The sequence below is a fragment of the Pinus tabuliformis genome, chromosome X (assembly GCF_031772625.1).
Source record: "Pinus tabuliformis cultivar Carrire ecotype Pingquan chromosome X, CPIR1, whole genome shotgun sequence".
NCBI lineage: Eukaryota > Viridiplantae > Streptophyta > Pinopsida > Pinales > Pinaceae > Pinus > Pinus tabuliformis.
In genome coordinates, this window is record NC_142308.1 from 157,149,053 (window position 1) to 157,170,540 (window position 21,488).

General features: G+C 37.2%; 1 protein-coding gene across 7 annotated transcripts in view; it reads left to right on the forward strand.

Annotated features, from left to right (window-relative positions):
* Positions 1 to 21,488, forward strand: part of LOC149138932 (uncharacterized) — a 251,773-nt gene that overhangs the window by 80,458 nt on the left and 149,827 nt on the right. Inside the window, exon 1 of one of the 7 annotated variants that reach the window (XM_089452906.1) lies at positions 11,564 to 11,766. The exons of the other annotated variants lie outside the window; for them this stretch is intronic. Within the exon in view, the coding sequence (XP_089309032.1) occupies positions 11,602 to 11,766 (165 nt within the window). The 5' untranslated portion in view covers positions 11,564 to 11,601. Of the gene's footprint in view, positions 1 to 11,563; positions 11,767 to 21,488 lie in introns of those variants that run through there. 7 annotated transcript variants of the gene reach the window in all.

Here is a 21,488-nt window from a genome sequence, read left to right on the forward strand (position 1 = left end):
ATACAAATACAATTGTGACAAATTCATCAATGATCCAATAGGAGAAAGACAAGAAACTGCAGTTTTCTCATTAAGTCATCAAAATCAAAATTCCCATATGTGCTCCAATTCCTCTCGCAACAAGAGGATGAAGTCACCTAAGAGAGGAGCCTCATGGCTAACTGCTGTAGAGGAGGGCTTGTTGCCCCATGAGTTGTCCACCAAGAATAGGGCTTCTTAGCCCCCTTGTCTCTAATCACATCATAGCCTGCAAATCGTCCAGTGCCAGTGGAAAACTCTGCAAAGGCATCCTCCACCTCATCAAGGGATGCTCTATCCTGAAAAATCCACCTCAATGCATCCTTCCTCCTTGTGAAATTTCACCATCCATGTGAGGAGAGAATTTGCGGGAGGTCCACCATTCAGCCACTCATGGCTGTAGTATTTTGGGTTCAATGAGTGAGCCAAACAATGCAAAGGTGCACAATTCTTGCCCCATCTGTTGACAAGAATATCCTGTATGGTGGTGAAGAAGGCCTCTGATGATGTCTCATACTCGGGGCACTCACTCTGTAATATAATGGTCCTCAAAGACTCAATCATGGAATCCCATCCCTCATAAATCTCTCCTAGGATGGGTTGGTTTGTATCTGCAAATCGTAGCAAAGTAATGATAGGGTCTAGGATCTTAACAGTGAGATCTACCCTCTCCCACCAAGCATCATCTAACACTGTGTCCTTCACCCTTTTTGAGGCTGCTTGATGTGTCTTTCTCCAAAAATACCAAAACTCTAAAATAACCATGGCCCCAAGTGCGGTCTTGAGCTCCCTTAACCTCTTCAACATGACGAATGAAGAGGCAAATCGTTTATTTGCAATCTTCAACAATGATAGATAGGTGTACTCCAGGACACGCTCCAGGATACACTGGACACGAGAATCAAACACGTATCCTAGAGAACTGTGTCCGATTCGTGGGATTTAGGACACGGGGGGGAGGACGAATCTGGTTTCTTAGGTAGCCATGTAAGAACCATCAAAACATTTTCGTATGAAGTGAGCGTTGAAATGAATTGATTTAGCCTGAAGGAAAGGTTCAATCATGGATGTTCTGAAATGGATTGACACGTAGTGCAAGAATACTTTCTTTCGCTGAAAATTGTAAGCGAGAAGTAGTTTAGGGGACTGTTGCCCATGTAAATAGGTTTTGGATTGTCACAGAGGGATCCTGGGCGAATCTTGGTGGCTTCAGATCTGAATTAGTATTTGATCGGGGATCTGTAGATCCAACCCCACAGCCTAAAAGATCTTGCAGTATAGTTTTTGGGTGAAATCCGCAATATGAAAATTTGCTATAACAATGTATTCCTGCAAATTTTCTCACAAAAACTAGATATACTTGTTTAAAATGTTGCAAATAAAACTCAAGAGACAAATAAATATTTTCGTTGGTTAAAATATGAAATTAGGCTTTGATACTCCAAGGATTTTACTAGCTAGAAAGATGTACAATTTTTAGCAAGCTAGTAAATAAAATAAAAAAGGAAAAATGTTTGAATTTTTAAAAATAATAGAGGGTTGGAGAGTGAGGCTTTACCTTTGTCTTTTGCCTTTATCAGTTCATAGATCTGCGATCACAACCCTTCCTTTTTTTATCTTTCCCTTTTAAAAGTAAAGAGTGAGGAGTTGAGGGTGAAACTATCCCGCCCTCTTAGCCTTGAACTTGTCCACATGAAAATTCAAACTCACTAGGAGGACTTGCTCATTCGAGATGCCCCGACCAAAGTCGAAACGATGGCACTAATAGCGCGTGATTTTGAATGGAGATTACCCCTAGAGGGCTTTTCCAACATATGGAAAAGTTATTCGTATTGATTGAAAAAAGGGAAAGATAGAAATCTTCCCTTCCATGCGACCATCTGTCCCTCAATGGACCTCTATCTTTATTTCGTGATGGAAGAAATGTACCTACAAAACAAATTTCATAAAGGCATATTGACAGAGGCGAAAATTCAAGAAAGAAGAGAATAGAAAAATCAACTCAATATGAAAGAGTATTTTTGCAGATTGGTTTCTTTGTATAATGCATTAAATGATCTCACAACCAACAACCTTGGGAGGAGGAGCTAGCTTTTTCTAAAACCTTTCTCTAACAGCTAGCTTCCTCCCATTAAAATCATGCTTTTTGACTTGTCATCCATAATTAATTTGGAGACGAAGTTGAATATAGATAAAAAAATATATTCTATTGCTCGGAGTTTTCCCATTGAGTGTGTTGAATTGCCTTCATCACTCTCAAAAAGTTCAACTTTCCACAAGGAAAAGGTCTAGAAGTTAGAATCATGAAGAATAGTGATCATCTCTCCTCCAATGTCTAGCTAGAAGCCTCTAATATTCCACTTGTACAACTCAACTTGCCTTGGAAATTGAATTGATCATGCTTGGTAATTCAATTCTCTTGAGAAGACTACCAACTTGACTTGCAACGACTACATTTTTGTCCACAAAGCTATCTTCTCGGAAATAGTAACCTCCAATAGTTATTTTGACTTCTCAAATAGCTATTTTTTCTTTAACTTAACCTTTTCATGGATTAGTAAGTCAAATTAGCTACCTTGTCCATATCTCCAACACCCTAGCCTAGTTGGCCAAGCATTCCATGATTTCTCATGCTATTTTCCATGTCATGCCATGTGATATGCTCAATCAGCTCAAAAGGTCCAAGGCGTTACCAAATAAGCTTGGTCAAACCCCCCTGAATCATGGTCAAAGTGGGAATTTCCAATGCCCTTAATAAATAAAAGAGTTTGAAACATGGGTTTTGTTCCTCTCACTAAGTAGATATGGCTGTAATGCATGTTCAAAATATTGCAACACTGCATCTATTATGCCCTTGGAAAGTCGCGCACCCATGTTGATTCGATTTGACCAACCATAATTGAGAATGCCTCAACCAAATGGAAAAATCCCACATAGCTTGTGGACCCATTCCTATAACAACTTGTTCACACACGAGGAATTACTTCCAAGGTAAATACACTATACGCTAATTCTCCCTAATGTTAACCACAATTCAGTGAAATACTAACAAATGTAACTGGAAACACTTGAAGCTTAAATATTGCATACGAGCATTAGAATGGGCTAATATAGGGATACAGGTAAATGAAAAGGGTTTATAAATAAGGAAAGGAAGATATTAAAAGATGGTAATTTTTAGACTCATGAGTCACACATCACATTCTCCTCTTTAGAGCTTGTGCACACTAGTTCTTTTTCTCTTGGGGCTATGGATCATTAAAGGAAGTTGAACTTCTCTTGGTTTGAAGTATTGTTGCTTGGGGTGATTTTTCTCTTAGATAGATGAAGGATGCTATGGTGAATAATACTATTTACTTTGTGAGTATTTTCTTCCATTTATGCAAATGTTTTAGAACTAGGGTTTGATGAATGTTTTCATGGCATATCGAATGTTTATTGGCTCTATGATCTCCATTTGTTACATAGTATCCATCAAAGAAGCTTAACAAGTGTTCTTTGATTTAGATCTCCAATTGGATTGGAAATCGATAGGGTTGATTGAGAGGTGTATGCCTTCTCTCATCCTTTACCAAGTAAAGGTCTTTAACCTTGATATTTTCCTCCTTTATGTTGACTCCATTTCCAAGATTGAAAGACACTAGTATTTGTGACAATCTAAATTTTAAATTAATCCATCTCTTTTTTTGTGGTAAACTAGGGTTAGGGTTACAACAAAATCTCTACTAACCTCATAAATTACCTCATATGTTATGTCCCTAGGCTTTGGCTTTGCATCTCATATTTTTATAAAGGAAAAATCTGATTTGTACATGCATTTTGGCCCCTCTTCTAGCGCTGACGTCTAGGGTTTTGTGAGCTGTCTTAGGGATTTTCAGCCCTTGAATCATTGCCATAGCATTTTCTATTGTTTACCCTTTTTTAGCCTTAAATATTGGTGGTCTATAATCACTTGACGACTGTTTCATGATTGCTTTTGTGAATTTTGCAGGTTGCAAAGTGTCTAACCTAGAAACCCTAGTTAATAACAATGATCCTCATATTAATGTTGGCATGGTGTTTGAAGCCTATTTGAGCATCTTAAGGATGTCTTGAGCCCTTCACCCAATTTATTATGTTTTGCATGTTATCTTTGGGTGTCTTAAAGCAAGTGTCCTTGGAGGGTATATAGCCTAGGTGACCTTAGGTTATCTAATCTCCAACCCTTGGACGGAAGCCTCCCTTGTGGGTATAACTTTCCATCAATTATTTCCCTTGATCTAGTATTTGCACTAGAAGTGCTAGATTTTGTGCTAACGGTGACTTTGACGGATATCTTGGATTATCTTATCAAATCTTACATTAAATTCATCCATGGTTTTATTTTATTCTCTCCTAATATTAGTTAAGGCATTTAAAAGAAACCTACTATCTCTTCTTTCCAATCATTTACCAAAGTGTTGGACATTGGATAATCCAACGCTCCCCGTGTCTTTCACGACATGTGTGCTTAACCGCCTCTTGGGGATCCATTAACTCTGGCGATGTGTTTGTTTTCTAATGCCCTGTGGGTTTTGGTGTAACAACAACCATGATTCCAACAAATGCTATCAGAGCCAAAGGTATCGAGTTCGAAACACCCCTGTCTCGCACTGGGGAAGATTGTTGGGCATTGATAATCCAACACTCCCCATGTGTTTCATGACATGTGCTTAACTGCCTCTCGCGGATCCGTTAACTTTGGCGATGCATTTGTTTACTAACACCTGTAGGTTTTGGTTTAATGACAACTGTAAAAGTGTCTTTACGAGTATTATGCTATGAACATGAATATGGAATAATATATATAATAAAAATATAAATAATAATAATTAATAACTATGAAAGGGCATGTCTCAGAAGACATGACTCGTTATGAAAGGGTACTCCCATCTAATATTTATATGGGGCCCATCATTGTATTTGAGGATATCAATTTGTACTCATATATATATATATATTTCTTGAAGTTTCTCCATTTTGGAGTTTCTTTGACCATAATAGGCCCTTGGCCATCTACATTTAGAAATTCCAGTGTGAAAGAAGAACATCTCTAAGAAGTCAATATCAAAGAGTAGAAATATGAGAACTTGAAATCAGCAAACATCAATAAATAAAGCATAGTGTTTTCACTATCATTGTTACAGGCACACATATTAGACAATTTGTGAGGGGTCATAATACAATTGTTCACTGTTGCCACCAACACTCCCAAAAATTAGAAAATTGTGTCAACAATTGGGCAAATTAATCATATATCTGCTCTTGCAAGTTGAAATCGCTAAAACTAATCCAAATTAGTAAGCGGACTGCATAATTGTCATTGTTTTGAAGATAAAAACATGTGACTGAGATTTTGGTTTGTCAAAGAATTTAGTCGCTAATCAATGAATGAATTGAATTGATTTACAATGAGCAATGAAGCTCAATAAATAATACAAGTGTATTTACAGAAACAACGAATTTCTACTAAGAAATAGAAACAACAAGTTTCTACTAAGAAATAGAAACAACAAGTTTCTAATAAGAAACTGCTAATAAGATCACAGACGATCTTATCCGAATAAAATACATAAATGAGCATTAAACACTAAAATAGCATTATTCTAATACCCTCCCTTAATGCTCAATCTATTTACAACACCTATAGACCCTCTGAATTTTACAAACTTATCAGGACTAAGGGGCTTGGTGAAGATGTCTGCTGGCTGCTCCGTTGTGGGAACATATAGCAACTAAATGGATCCGTCTTCAACAAGCTGTCGAATGTAGTGACAATGGGTTTCCACATGCTTTGTTCGTTCATGGAAGACTGGATTCTTGGCGAGTTTGAGCACTCCCTGATTATCATAGAACAAGGGAGTAGGACCTGCCTGGGAAACATGCATATCCGCAAGCATACGTCGAAGCCAAATTGCCTCACAAGATGCCTTAACTGCTCCCCGATACTCTGCTTCTGTCGAGGAGAGAGCCACTGCCTGCTGCTTCTTACTAGTCCATGTGACAGCACCAGATCCCAGACTAAACACATACCCAACTGTAGATTTACGGTCATCAACCGAACCTGCCCAGTCGGAATCTGTGTAACCACTGAGTGTAGGATCTGAACTCCGAGTGTACAGAAGTCCATAATCAGGAGTGCCACTCACATAATGCAGCACACACTTCGCTGCTATCCAATGATCAGCCTTAGGAGCTGTCATGAAGCGTGAAATGTAGCTCACTGCAAAACTGATATCAGGTCTAGTGGCAGTAAGGTAGATGAGGCTGCCCACTAATTACCTGAATAAAGATTCATCCACAAGTGGTGAGGATGACTGAGCTGAAAGTTTGAGCCCTGGTTCCATAGGAGTTGTGGCAGGTTTGCAATCCTGCATTCTGAACCTGTCCACAAGACTTCTGGTATACTTGGACTGTGAGAGAAAGACGTTGTTCTCAGTTTGCCAGATTTCAACCCCCAAACAGTAATGAAGAAGTCCCAAATCTGTCATATCAAAAGTGCTGCACAAATCCTATTTGATCCCATGGATCAAATGTGCTGAACTGCCAGTAATGATAAGGTCATCCACATAGACAACCACAAACAGAATATCATCATCAGTATGCTTGATATACAGGTTTGCGTCAGATGGACTCCGCTGAAAGCCATGATCTGTTAGGTACTTATCAATTTTCATGTATCAAGCCTGAGGGGTTTGTTTCAGACCATAGATTGCTTTGACTAATCTACAGACTTTCTATTCTTGACCGACAACCTTGAATCCTGGAGGCTGCGTCATGTAGACTTCTTCCTTTAAGTCACCATTCAGAAAAGCACTCTTTACATCCATCTGATGGACTTTCCAACTGATCTGAGCTGCTAAGGCAAGGATGAGCCGTATGGTACTCATCTTGGCTGTAGGAGGAAAGGTCTCCTCATCGTCTATGCCTTCCTTTGTGAGAACTCTCGAGCAACAAGGTGAGCCTTATACTTTCCTAGGGTTTCGTCAGCTTTGTATTTCACGTTATAGTATATACACCCATTTGCAGCTAATGGGCTTCTTCCCTGCAGGAAGATCAGAAAGGGTCCAAGTGTGATTCTTCTGAAGACTCTGGAATTCAGCTTCCATAACCTGTTCCCACTCAAGTATACCCTTAGCCTCTGAATAGGTTTGAGGCTAAAAAACAATGTGTAGGTTAGCCATAAGAGAAAAATTTACTATAGGCTGCTGTTTGCTCTTATTTCTGGAAGTTCTATCTTCAAGGAGCTCATTATCCCGGAGATCACCAATAGTTTTAGCTCACCATTTAGGCCGGAGAGTAGAAGAACCAATATTTGGAGTAGGTGGAGGAGGCTCAGGAACAACAGGAGCAGTGAGAGGAGGATTATTTTCCAGAGGGAACTCAGGTAGTGCATCATCAAATACTGATGCTGCATTATCCCTCCCATCAGGTGGACCTAACGGAAGAAGAACACTGTGAGGCTGATCCTCAGAACATTGCTCAGAAGGAGGGGACTGAAAGAACCCTTTGTCTTCATCAAATACTACGTCCCGACTGAAGATAAGACGATCAATGTCTATATCTATCAGCCTATAGGCCTTGTGGTGATCACTTTTCCCTGTCATCATGAGTTTCTGGCTTTTGGAATCCAACTTAGAGCGCTTAGTAGCTGGAATCCAAACATATGCAACCGAACCAAACACTTTGAGGTGACTAATCTTAGGCTTACGGCCATACCAAACCTCTTCTGGAGTCTTCCCCTAAACAGCCTGAGTAGGTGATCGGTTAAGAAGATAGACAACAGTAAACACTGGTTCAGCCCAAAATTTATTCGGAACACTCTTGTGTTGTAACATGGAACGAGCCATTTCAACAACCGTACGGTTGCGACGTTCGACAACACTGTTCTGCTGAGGAGTGTAGGGTGTAGTTAACTGGCGTTTGATGCCATGGGTATCACAGAAGTTGGAGAAAGCAGAAGAACAAAATTCCCCCTTGTTATCTGTCGTAAGAGTTATGATATTATAGCCAGACTCCTTTTCAACTAAGGACTTAAACTTCTAAAAAATACTAAATACAACAGATTTATGTTTTAGAAAGTATACCCACATCTTTCTACTGAAATCATCTACAATAAGCAAAAAATATTTGCAACCAGTAACTGAAGATGTATTCATAGGACCACAAATATTAGCATGAATTAATTGGAGTACCTTAGATGCGCGCCAAGATTCTCCATCCTTGAATGAAGACCGATGTTGCTTGCCAGCTTGACAGGCGCCGCACACTCCCAAATGCTGAGTCTGAATATCAGGTAACCCTGACACAAGTCCCTCCCGAGATAGCTGAGAGAGATACTAAATGTTTAGATGCCCATATCTCTGATGCCACAGAGTGCTGATGGGAGAAACACGAGCTGTTAGAGCCACTTCTGGAGAATCACTAATGTCAAGAAGCCTGTATAGGCCATGATCCTCTAGGCCAATAGCAACCTTAAGATGAGTTTCCCTGTCAATAATGGAGCACTTGTGCGCACTGAACACCACATCGAGTTGAGGAGAGTTCCTCATAATCTGGCTGACAGACAGCAGATTAATTTCCATACCAGGAACATAGTACACATTCAGGAAGATGAGTGTGCGCCCATCAGACTGGATTTGAACTATACCTCTTCCAACCACTGTGTACTCCTCACCTCCGCCGAATACCACGGAATCACTGAAAGATGAGAAGTCAGTAAACCAGTCACGCCTGTGAGAGAAATGACATGATGCACCAGAGTCAATGTACCAGGCAGAAGACGGGGCATGATCTGAGGACCTCTTAGCCATAAAGGCATAAAAGGAAGATTCCTTCTGCTCGGAATGTTCTGCAACATTTGCTTTCTGATGAAACCCTCCTTGCTTCTTCTATTCAGAAGCAATCCTCTGTCGGCAATCTTTCTTCATGTGGCCGAACTTGTGACAGTAATTACACTACACATTTTTCTTCTTAGCAGGATCAGAAGGCTGAGAACAACCTTTCTGCTGAAAGGACTGAGAGGACTGATATTTGGCAGCAAAAGCATTTTCTTAGGAGGCTCATGAAGCACCACTACCAAACTGCTGTTTCCAATGATCCTGCTGCAGGAGTTTGATGCATAACTCCGGGAACTTCAGATCAACATTAGTGGAGGTAATGTTGAGTGTTTCTATGAAGTGCTTATAAGGTTTTGGTAGACTTTTCAGAGTGATGACTACCATATCTTCTTCCTCCATGGTCCGACCAATGGCTTCGAGCTGATCTCGAATGTCTTTAATCTTGTTAAGATGTTCCTGTAAAGACATACGTTCGTCCATCATGATGGAGAACAACTGATTCTTTAGAAAGAAAGCTCTGCTCTTGTAGGATGCCTCGTGCAATTCCTTCGAATGTTGCCAAATTTCGGCAGCTGTCTTGCCGGAAGGAATCTGTGGTAACTGATCATCAGTCACAGAGAGTTTGAGAAGCATAATAGCCTCTCGATTTCGATCACCAAACTTATCTTGATCTGCACCAGGTCTACCAGGATTGAGCTCTTTTCCTAAAACGAGCTAGTCAAGACGCCTATACTAAAAAATGGTCAACATTCTTTGTTTCCAGATGTTATAATTGGTGCCATTAAAGCGCTGTCTGCCTTCCAACATCAGGTTGGTTAGCGAGGCCATCTGCACGTTTCCCAAGACACAGAAAACAACAAAGGAGTCCGGCATGGATTTCAATGCAGATGCCGGCTGATCCGAACAAAATCTGACAGGTGCTGGTGCAATATGAAATAGAACCAGAATGAAAACTCAGCCCTGCCAAATAAACAATTAATTTCGCCTTCAGCAATATGTCCCTGTTTCCTCAGCGATGCTTTGCATCATAAATCGTGTTTCACACATTCAGAAATTTGTTTTTTCAAAGATGCGACAGATGTGGATCGATACTCTTGGCCCGTGGCTGCATTGTGCGTGCGATTTATTATTGTTTTTCTTAACGTTGCTTGGCCTTCACACACAGGTTTATAAAATCCACCCTCCGCTATAGCGTTTCCAAAGTCGACCTTGACCAATAGATGAGTTCAACTACGCAAGACGTGCCCCTGTCGGTTCTCTGGCAATGGGTCGATGGTGTCAATCCCTTTTGCGGCCAAATTAGGCTACTGATTCAACGATCTCTGCTCTGCATAGATAATTGCATGTCCCTAGCAAGAAGCAAATATTTCTAAGGGGTGACGGGTCAGATTAATTGTGCGTACCCCAGGCAATTTCGTAAGCCACGTCCACAGAAAAAGAGATCTGAAGCCGATCTTTACACGAAGAGCATTTCACGACCGAAGAACTTCAAGGCAAGCTATCTTTCAACGAATTTGTGCAAGCTGTACCTTCAAACCCTTGTGCTGACCACTCTTGAAGCATCTGTTTCAGCAATGTCAAAACCCTCTGCGAAGGAAAAGGTCGAGGAATTTTGAGCAAAGACGGAAGAGTTTTACGTCGGTAACTTGAAAATCCTCAGAAGGCTCCCGTGGTGTTTGCCAAGGCGTTTAAGTTGAGCGTCAAATAGGGACTAGACTGGCACAAACTGTCACAATCGAACTGTGATTGAACGTAGACAGAACTCGCCGAAAACAAATCCTTTTTCAAAGTGCCCTCACTTAGCCTCTGACGATGCCAAAATGCGGAGCAAAATGAGCGTAAAAATAAAGTTTTCCAGATTTTCTGTAGGTTGACGCCAGAACGACCAAATAGAAGGATGAAAACGAAGAATCGCTCTAAGTCTGCCTGCGCATCAACCCAAAAAATTTTCCAAACTCCTAGAGAGCAATTTCAAAATGAAGCACGAAATTTTTCAAACAGTGAAAAATTATTTCGAAAAAAAATACACGAGCTCTGATACCATAATGAATGAATGAATTGAATTGATTTACAATGAGCAATGAAGCTCAATAAATAATACAAATGTATTTATAGAACAACAAGTTTCTACTAAGAAATAGAAACAAGAAGTTTCTAATAAGAAACTGCTAATAAGATCATAGACGATCTTATCTGAATAAAATACATAAATGAGCATTAAACACTAAAATAACATTATTCTAATAGCCGCCACCTAACAAACTGTACACACAACGCACATCCATAGTCGTACATTCATAGCCATCATCCAATGAAAACGTCAAATCCACACCGCTATCGCTTAATGTGATGCACCCATCAAAGCTACAATGCTGTCCTTTAATGCGCTGTGGGCATCCATCTAAATAGTCAAATTTGTGTTGGTCGCATATGAAATGTGTGAAATATTTGACATCAAGTTGCTAGTCTACATGTGCTATTCCATTTGTTATTTGGAAGGACAAATGAATGTGAACACGTGTTTGGCATATTCATCCATCGTGGGTATATTCGTCCCTTTTTCGTCCATCATGGAGTGGAGTCTCTATAATAATCGCCTAATTACGCCGAAGGGGTTTTTAAGGGGAAGTTGCTCTAGAGGAGTTTTGTCGTTTGTCCAGAGCCTATTGAAAAAGAACACTTGTTTGCACCTTTTGTTAGCGCGCTAACGTCTTCGCCCGTGTTGATGATGAAATCCATCAGTGCGATGGTTGGCTTTGAGAATGAGTTGAATTTCGGCATATCAAATGATTTCAAATCCATCTCCTCCTCTGCTTGGTGCGCTTCCAAGACCCATGCCTCGCAAAACTTCACAGTTTTTGGGAGTTCAGTACCACTTGAGCGAGAGATGGTAGAATCTTGTTGTTGCTAATCTATGAGAATAAATTATAGCCTCGTGGTGATTTCATATTTCGGTTATTATTTTGGCAGATTTGCTTGAATTTTTAGTTTTCAACTCAGATTTGATTGCTCTCTTTGTTGTCTTGCAATTTCATGGATATGGTGATACTATGAATTGAATATTTTGAGAAGTTTGGATTTCTAAAATTGAATTGAGAAAGACACCAATTATTGTGCTTGATTGAAACCTGGCCCTACAGATTCATGGCATTTCCTTTTCCTTTGAACTTGATAATCCTCCTATTCAGCGTCAAAACCCAACTATTACTTGAAAACACGGCATCAAATACAAGCTGTTTCTCTTCATTGATTCATGATATCTCCCCAACAACTTCGTCATGTGAAGATATGGTTTAAAATCACAATCTAGAGATTTGTGCTATCGAATTTTAGGTAGATCTGAGTTTCTCTTCAACAATCTCGGGCTATGATCTTTCTTATTGCATTAAAATCCTTCATGCGCGATGAATCTTAAGCTTTGCTCTTTGCTGCTCCTCCACTGCCCACAGTTACAAAGTCCGTCCATTTCACGAGCCTCACATAGCCGTTGAGGGGTTGGCTTAACCCTTGTAAAAGGAACTAGCCATCAATCTACTCGAGAGTTACGACTTGTGTTCATGCATGTCTTGGAGTAGTTGGAAGCAAACAAATAGACACCAATCTTGAGTTAGCTCCTTGGTCACAAGCTTGTCGGGCTCTTGGTTTATTTTGAGTTAGTTTGATAAATTAACAAAACCCAAGACATAAAAATGTTCATCCATTGTTGCTTAAAATTCCTATCAATTGTGGTTAGTAGTCTTCATCATTTTTATTTTTTTTAAGACTCACAAAACCCTTGCATGCTTTGTTAATTACAATAATATAATGCTATTCTCCAATCTAATTGTATAGAGCATTCCATCACATAAAAATAAAAAAAGATACATAAAAATGTTATTATTTGAAAATTACATTATTATGAGTGTTTGTATCGAGTGAGGACTTCTCATAAACTTATAATAATTAGAATGATAAAAGAACTATAATAATTATAATGATAAAAGAACTATAATAATTATAATGATAAAAGAACTTATGAAAATTTCTTTAACCAAGTGTCATATGTAGATAATCGTATTTTCAAAGTTTTTTTTTTTCCATTTAAAGTATTAAAATATATAATTTTGGTCCTGTTGTCTACATAGTTGCACACACAAGACAAGTGGGAAAATCCTCAACCCCACAAGGGGTGTTCTTTTGTGGCAACGCTTAGAGAAGGGGCTGTCACCTATTCCCAACTTTCTCCGTTTAGGTTCTCTCCTAGCTAAACCAAGGCGGTTGGACCCTCAGGAAGATTTCTAAGGAAAGACTTGTTAAGGATACAAGTTCTAGGAGATAATTAGTAAATTAATTAGGCAGACTTGAAATATAACTTGAAATGAAATTGATTAGCAAGCTTAAATAATTATGAGCATATAAACATGAACAATGTAGATAGATCAAAACAGATTCAACAAGATAGATCCTGCAAGGCAAATTGTAATTAGACTAGTGCCAATAATATACTTGCAAGAAATATATACTCAAGAAGAAATCACAATATTTGCAATGAGATATAATTTTCAAGTTACAACAAGTTGCAAGAATAGGAAAACTGCAACGAAAATGTTAGTACATCAAGATAAAAGATTATACATAACTTTGAGATAAGAGCAACAAAATGAAATAGAGCTTGCAAGAGAATAATTCTTGTACTTAAAAGAGAAATGCTCAAATATGATAAAATGACATTAAAGGACAATTAACATGAGCACGTCAATGAAATTCACAAGTACAAGAACATTAAGTGAAATGCTTGCAAGTAAATGAGATGCTCACAACCCAACTTGTAAAATAACCAATTATATGCAAAATGAAACAAAGTTATAAGTGTGTGTGTGTGAGAAAGAGTGGTTTTGTTTAATTTTATTAATGATGACTAATCTAAGTTGTGACCTCTCCTCAATTCCTTCAACTTGGTAATGACTTGAGGTGATTGCAAGAAGGATAGGATGAGGAAGCTATGGCTTCATTAATGATGCCCACCTAGTGCTTCAAGGCAACCCACATGCCTTCGTTCCTACAAGGGACCTAGCCACACAAGAGAACTGCGAGGTCATGCTTTTTACCTTTCCTCCAAACTCAAATTTAGGGAACAGAATGATAGTTGAGGAAGCTTTTCTAGATGTCTATCAACCAAGCTTATGCTTGGAGGTAAATTTTAGAGAAACAAGATGCAAAATGTAAATGAGATCTGAAGTTAAAACAACTGCTTTATGGCAAGATTGTTTATGAATTGATATTATCAATTATAATTCAATTAAAATGTCACACTTGCTAAGATTTATAAGATGTGGAATGCAAACTAATTAGACAATGAAGTGAACAAAAAGATGAGCAATATACCAACAATAAGATAAGTTATACCAGCAATAAATAGATCAGATCTAGGCTAGTAAATAAGCTATGGAAATGATTGAACTTTAATGTGCTAACTAGCTCAATGAAAAATGCAAGTTAGAAATTAGATCTAGTAATGCCAATGCAACTAGATGATGAAATGAACAAGAAACTAATCTAGCAAAGCAAATGCAAAAGTTAGCCTCTAACCACCTACAAAATCCTCCTTCCAAATGAGGAGATAGGGATACCAAGGGGAAAACCCCAAGCTCCCTTAAGAAGAAAAAATATTTTATTATTATTTGAAGAGAAACCCTTTTATAGAGAAGAGAGGGTTTTAGATTTTGAGGAGAGTTTACAAGAAGGGTTTCAAAGAGAGAATACCCTTCCTCAAAATTCGAAATGGAAAAATATTTACAATGCCCTTTACACAATTACAATGAGAGAATTCTCCAAGGGAGAATTTGCTTTTCCTCCAACAATTTTCGATCAAGGGCTTGACGTCCAAGCTTCAAGAGAAGAAAATGCGCAAGAGAAGGAAAGAGATCCTCTTTTTGTCCATGACCAACAGAAAGAATAGCCTCAAAAATACAATTTATTTATTTCTCAAGCCTCTTTTAAGGTCTCTTCAGAATCGACTTCAAAACCCTTGTCTTCAAACCTCCACAAGGCAGATCTGTAGATCTCCTCAAAATGCCTTCAACACCCCACAGATTTGCGCAAGCATGGGGAGGAAGATCAAATCTGATGCAAGAAAAATCGATCCACAAAATAGAGAGAATATACAGTTAAAATAGAAAATTGCAAGCCACAAGATGACGAGGACACCTCTGCTCTTGTGCAAGAAATAAGGGATATGAATCCTCTAATTAAGCTCTAAAAGCTAATCTGACTATAAAAGTGCATAAAATAAGTAGATTTGAATTTAAAATTTGATGATATTTGCGAGCTATGGTAGGAAAATTCCCCCTTCATTTTTTTTGTTATTTAAATTTATCTATCTTTTCGTTTGGTAAACCCTTGAAGAAAATCGATATGGGTTCCACAACCTTTATTTTCTTAAGAGTAGGTTCGTTCAGCCAAAAGCTCCCCCACTTTCAAGATCTGCCTCAAAAAAATAAATATCTCTATACACTTCAAAATATACTGTTAAATCCACAAGGGATTGGATTACACAATGAAAAACGAGGCTAGGGATTCAACCAAGAACCCACTAGTGCTCCTAGATCTAGAGTGGTCCTCCAATCCAGAAATTAACACAAGATAACTTGCATAAATTAATCCACAAAGGCATATGAAGCTAACAAGTTAGAGATCAAATAGTGTAGAGCATTAAGCACAAATAAATTAGAACAATATTACCATAAAAGTAGAAGAATAACACCATAAAGAATATGCCCCCAAAGTCTTCTTTATTAGATAAAAAATATTCTAGTACAAAATTTTTTCAGAGCTTCGCTAGCCAGTGGCTTGATTTAGAATTGATTATACAATGAGGAGCTCAAGGCTCTCTTAAACAGAAAAAATGGGAGGAGATTAGAGTGTAGCACACATTCTCCAAGCAAAACGTCTTGATCCCATGAGGAAACAGCTAGACCCCTTGGAGAAAATCGATACCCTTGGATAGGCCCTGGGCAGATCTTGAGGAGAGACGTTTTTCCTTGGGAGTAGCTGGGTGGAGTGGCAATTCAATGTTGGAGTGGTTTGGAGCACTTGAAAAATATTCTCCTTATTTTTCCTCGAAAAAATCTCGTTCAAATCAACAAACTTGGACCATCTCCTAAAAAAATTCGATTTTGCTGGGAAATTAGCTGCTCTCTTGGATCATCGATTTTTTGTTTTTTGTTTTTTTTGGGTTATAGCTTCCTTGGTAAGTGGAATTCCCATCACTTTTTGATTTGACTTTATTATTTTTGGAATTTCCACTTCAGTTTTTAGTATTTTCCACTTGGGGAAATTTTTATTATCTCCCACTTTTTATTTTTTGGCCAATATATATGCCAGTTTTTGCCAAAAATTAGAAAAATGGGCTTTGAGGGGTAAATAATAATTTTCCACCCTCAAAGTGTGCCTTAGTAGAAAGTTGAGGTGTAGAGGTCTAATTTTGAGTACTCATACGCCCTACAACTTTTCTAGACAACACTTATCACATCTTACATCGAAATTTACATAGAAAATCCCATCTAACGAGAAATTTTTAATAATTAAAAACTGATACTTAGACTTAACCAAATTTTGCGAACCAAATTTTGTGAAACTTTAAAGATGATCTAGTATGTTAATATACATTGTCTCTATGCACTAGGACTCACCTAAGACTCTTCCTTCAAGCCGCACTCCAACTTTGGGGTAAATCTAGGAAAACAAATTAACTAATTATAAGTGTCAAAAACACAAATAATTAGCGAAGGAAAAAAAATTCCCTAGAGCGAACTCACTTGCTAGTAAAGTCCAAAGCTACCTAGGCCTGTTACATGACTCCTTTTTTTCATCATACTAGAATCATTTTTACAATGCCCCCGTATTGCTGCGAAATCTGAAGAACAAACTGATGACAAGAAGAAGAAAAAGGGCTTAAAAGCCTTGATGAAGACTAGAATTTTGACTGATCTGATGGTGCAACAATGCTCTGAATGTGCTTTGGTCATGGAGTCTTTGACAAATCTTCAAATGCAATTTGTGTGGTTAACAGGTCCATATTCATAATGATGAATATGGATTAACATGAGAATGTTAGAAGTCTATTAAAGTTTCAACTAAACACAGTTTATTTTATAATTGTGAATTTAAAGTATGTGCCAAACAAATTGCATATTAACAATGTTTCTATATATATATATATCCAAATTAAATATTTACAATATATTTCGACTTGAAGTCAAGTTTGTGAATAATTAGACTAATTGAGTGCAGGGATAAAAAAAAAAAAAACTTTTGATAAGGGATCAACATCATGATTTAGGAGTTAAGTTTTCTAATGAGCAGAATGGAAAATTCAAATTTTAATGAAAGTGAAGACCACTTCAAACAAATTGAGGCATGGAATTAATTTGAACAAGTTCGTATGAGAATACACACTAACAATAAATGTTCAGATAGCAAAAATACTTCTAAAGACACAATAATTACTTATGTGATGAAACAAGTTGACGTAATGCAACATTCCCATTATCGAAGTCATAATCATTAGGCAAGATGTATGCACATGAGAACTCACTAATGGTTGAGAACACATTATTTTATGAAGGAAAGCTCAAAAGAATCATTGCAAGGAAGCGTGTAAAACCAAGGAAGAAAGACCATCAAATCAAAACCCTCAAATAAAATTGAATGCAAACGAAGGTAACATTTTCAAAATTATGTGGGGACCCCTTTAGTTTCGAGAAAAAATAAAGGGAGTTGTTGAGGCCTCAATAGACCCCTAAGGACCAGGTCACATGGCATAGTCATATGGAGGAGAAGGGCATTTCCAAGGGGCTACCTTGGTCACGACCTAAGTGCAAAAACCAGTCATATGTAAGCTTGAAGGTCGACTCCATTTGAATCAACGTCGGCCCTGTTAGCACTCGCATATGTATAAATATGAGCTTGATTCTATGGCATAGAGACATGATTCATGTGTGTTGTTGAATAAAAAAAAGGTGGGGCCTCGTGGTCAGAATGAGGTGTTACATTTCTGGGTAGCTAATAGATTCTCATAACGGATTAGCAGTGATAGGATTCTACCAGATCTACCCAAAATTTGATTGCACAAATCTTATTCTACCAGGTACTGCCTAAAATTTGGACAAATTTTAAGATTGTGATCTTAAAGACATAAACCATATCTTCACGCCACTAAGTGACTGGGGAGATGTCATGAATCAATGAAGAGAAACAACTTGCATTTGATGTCGTGTTTTTCAGGTAATAGTTGGGTTTTGAGTCTTGACACTCAACAAGATGATTATCATATCAAAGGAAAAAGAAATGCCACGAATCTACAGGGAGTATTTTCAAGTTCAAAGGAAAAAGAAATGCCATGAATCTACATGGCTAGGTTTCAATCAAGTGTAGTGATCGGTGTCAAAATCCAATTTTCTCAATTCAATTTTAGAAATCCAATCTTCTCAAAATATTCAATTCATAGTATCAACATATCCATGAAATTGCAGGATAGCAAAGAGAGCAATCAAATCTAAGTTGATGGTTAAAAATTTCAGCAAATGTGCAAAAATAATAACTGAAATATGAAATCACCACGAGGTTGTAATTTATTCTCATAGATTAGCAGCGACAAGATTCTACCACATGAAAAATTATAAGGTTAAGGCACGTCACTCTGTGTCTAATTAGTTACATATGCACTCACTATAACCTCTAAAATTCCATTAATGTCCATCTACATTAAGCTAAAAATTATGGTATATTAAAAGCAATATCTAAATGTGAATTTAACATATAAACTTTTATATATTAGTTACTTCTCACTATAATTTAAGCAAACCTTTGCTAAAAAAATGATAGGAATATGATGTAAATAAATATACTTACCAGGAGATACTTGCCACCATTATTTATGTAGGAGTAAAAATGTAAATGTGTAGCCATCTCAATTTATTAGTTCCTTCCAAATCAAGACTATAAGATTGGATTTGCCTATTAACCACTATTAATTTAGCATTGACCAATGCAAGTTATAATGTTTTATGCAATTTTTTCTAGAGCATAATTTCTAACTTGAGTGGTAGGCACTAAGTTGCTTTGTAAGACTTTTTTAAATGGATTGTTAATTTTACATTCAATACATTTAAAAGAAATAACAAATTTAACCATAATCAAAATTTTATCTCTTCCTCTTCGGTGTTCCCTTCCCTTGCTTTGAGGGTATGCTAGTAAAATTGTCAGCGGTCACAATAAAGTGAAGTAGGGGAATACGAACCAACATTTAAAGTTATGACTACCACCGTATTCCATTATACAACACCATCGTATCAATTCCATACCACTATTCTGCCATTGTCAATCTAGCAACTGTTGTATCGAATGATTTCAAATATTACACAAGTAGGTCATTGCCATTTTTGTGTAACCAAGTCAAGCGTTGCCTTTAGGGGACGTTATGGTGGTTGAAATTTAGCAACGCAATTTAATTAAAAGGTTATAATTAACATAATAAATTTTGAAGGGAAAATTATATTTATATATATAAAAAAAGACTTAAAGTAAGAAGGTGCATATATATATATATATTCAAAATCTTATTATTAAAAAGGTGTTTTGTGGAGAAAGGAATTTTTTGAAGTTACAAAAAGGGGTATTAAATAATACCTAAAATATCAAGTAAAATCATAAATTATTGATGGACATAAAATGGAGACTAGTAATGAAAGATTTTCTAAAACTTTCAGGAAACTGATTTTTGCACTATTTGAAATCAAAAGAACAATTGCAGGAAAGAATGATATTATTTCTATTGCTCCTACTCAAGATAATAATTATATTAGTACCAAATGTGCTAACCAATTAGTGGTTTTTGAATCGAATATAATTGAAGTGATACATAGGGATGAAAATAAATTTTCAATTGAATCCCAATTCTCATTTCTATAAGATCTAAGTCTAGGGTGCTTAGTTTGACAAAGATTCCTTACTTGTTTGACAATAAGTTCAGAACCACTAAATACACTTAAATTCTGCACCTTAAGACTTCTTGCTAATTCCAATCCTAGCAGGAAAGCTTCATACTCTGCTACATTATTAGTGACATCAAATTCAAGTTTGTAGGATTGGGTAATATTTTCTTTGTCTGGTGAAATTAACACAATTCCAGCTCCTGCTCCTTCCTTTGAGCAAAGAACCATCAAAGTATAATTTACAAATATCAGTGTTGATGGTTTATGGTTTGTCAACAATGTTTTCAATAGTAAGCTGAGTATTTTGTGAATTATTTGATGATAATTCAAAACATCCAAAGTCTTGATCTATTGCATAAATAGGATGATTCCTAGCTTGATCAGATTTACAAACAGTATTCATGAATCTTACTTCTTTGTATAATCTGAGATGCTCACCCCCATATACAGGAATAGTGGCATAAGACATGTCCATTTGAAGACTTCCTCCTAATTTGGCACAACAAGATCTTGATAACAACATGCCAAATTTGGGAGGGATATCAGTGACTACAATGTCTAAAACCACACTCTTAACAGGGATCTAAGCTAAAGTAACCACTAGATCTTTTATAAGTCCAAGACAAGGTACTTTCTTGGAGTCAAAAGTGTAAAGATCATGATAAGTTCTAGTGACCTCTAATTGTAGCTGGTCCATGATTACCTTTGGCATCAGATTATGGGAAGCCCTAGAATCTAACATGCAGCGATATAACAAGAAATCATGAATTTTCAAAGTCACATAAAAAGGTGGTACATTTTCATCAATCATGTTTGAGCTAGGACCAAAGACTATTGAAGGTTTTTCGTCTTGTAGGCTTATTACATCCCCTTTAGCATCCACACTGGATGAATGGATCCGTTTAGAAACTTGGTTTTTATACCCTGGATTCTTTGAAAGTTCAGATAAGGGAATGGGTATTTTAACTCTTTCCAGTTCTCTTTCAACATTGAAAGTGGTTAAAATAGTTTTATCAATTAGAGTTGTTTCAGCTGTTTGATTCAATGGTTGAATGGTTGTTGTTTGAGTTTTGATGGATTTGATTTGAGGTTCATTTACAATGGGACTTTTTGGAGGTCTACTAGGCCCTGACCTAGGTCTTAGATTGTATCTCCTATTCAATTCTGCAATTAAAAACTCGGAAAAGGCCTGATATTTTGAAATTTGAGAGTCTTCTTGATCTTGAGAAGACTGATTTAAAGGGTGAGAAACAATAGCATTTTGTAAAGATGAATGATCCAGATTATTTATATCTTCAGAAATTAAAGGTCTAATGTCTTCTGGTTGTTGGTCATCAATCATCAATGGTGGTTAGATCTATTGATCAGTATTTGGTCTTTGCAAAATTTGAGTTTGGGGGGCTCTTCTAAATTGAGTTTGAGGTCTAGCAACAGTTTGTTGTATTGTTGTAGGCTGAGTTTCTATCTTTGAGATTTTATTTGAAAGGTTTCTAAGTAATGATGTGGTCTCATCTATCTTTTGATCATCATTTTTAGTTTTTGAGGAAGATCCTACTTCCTTGATCTTCATTTTCGTTTAAGCTTTTTTAGCCTTGGCTTATTAAAGGTTAGCTGATGCTGACCTATTAGCATCAACCTC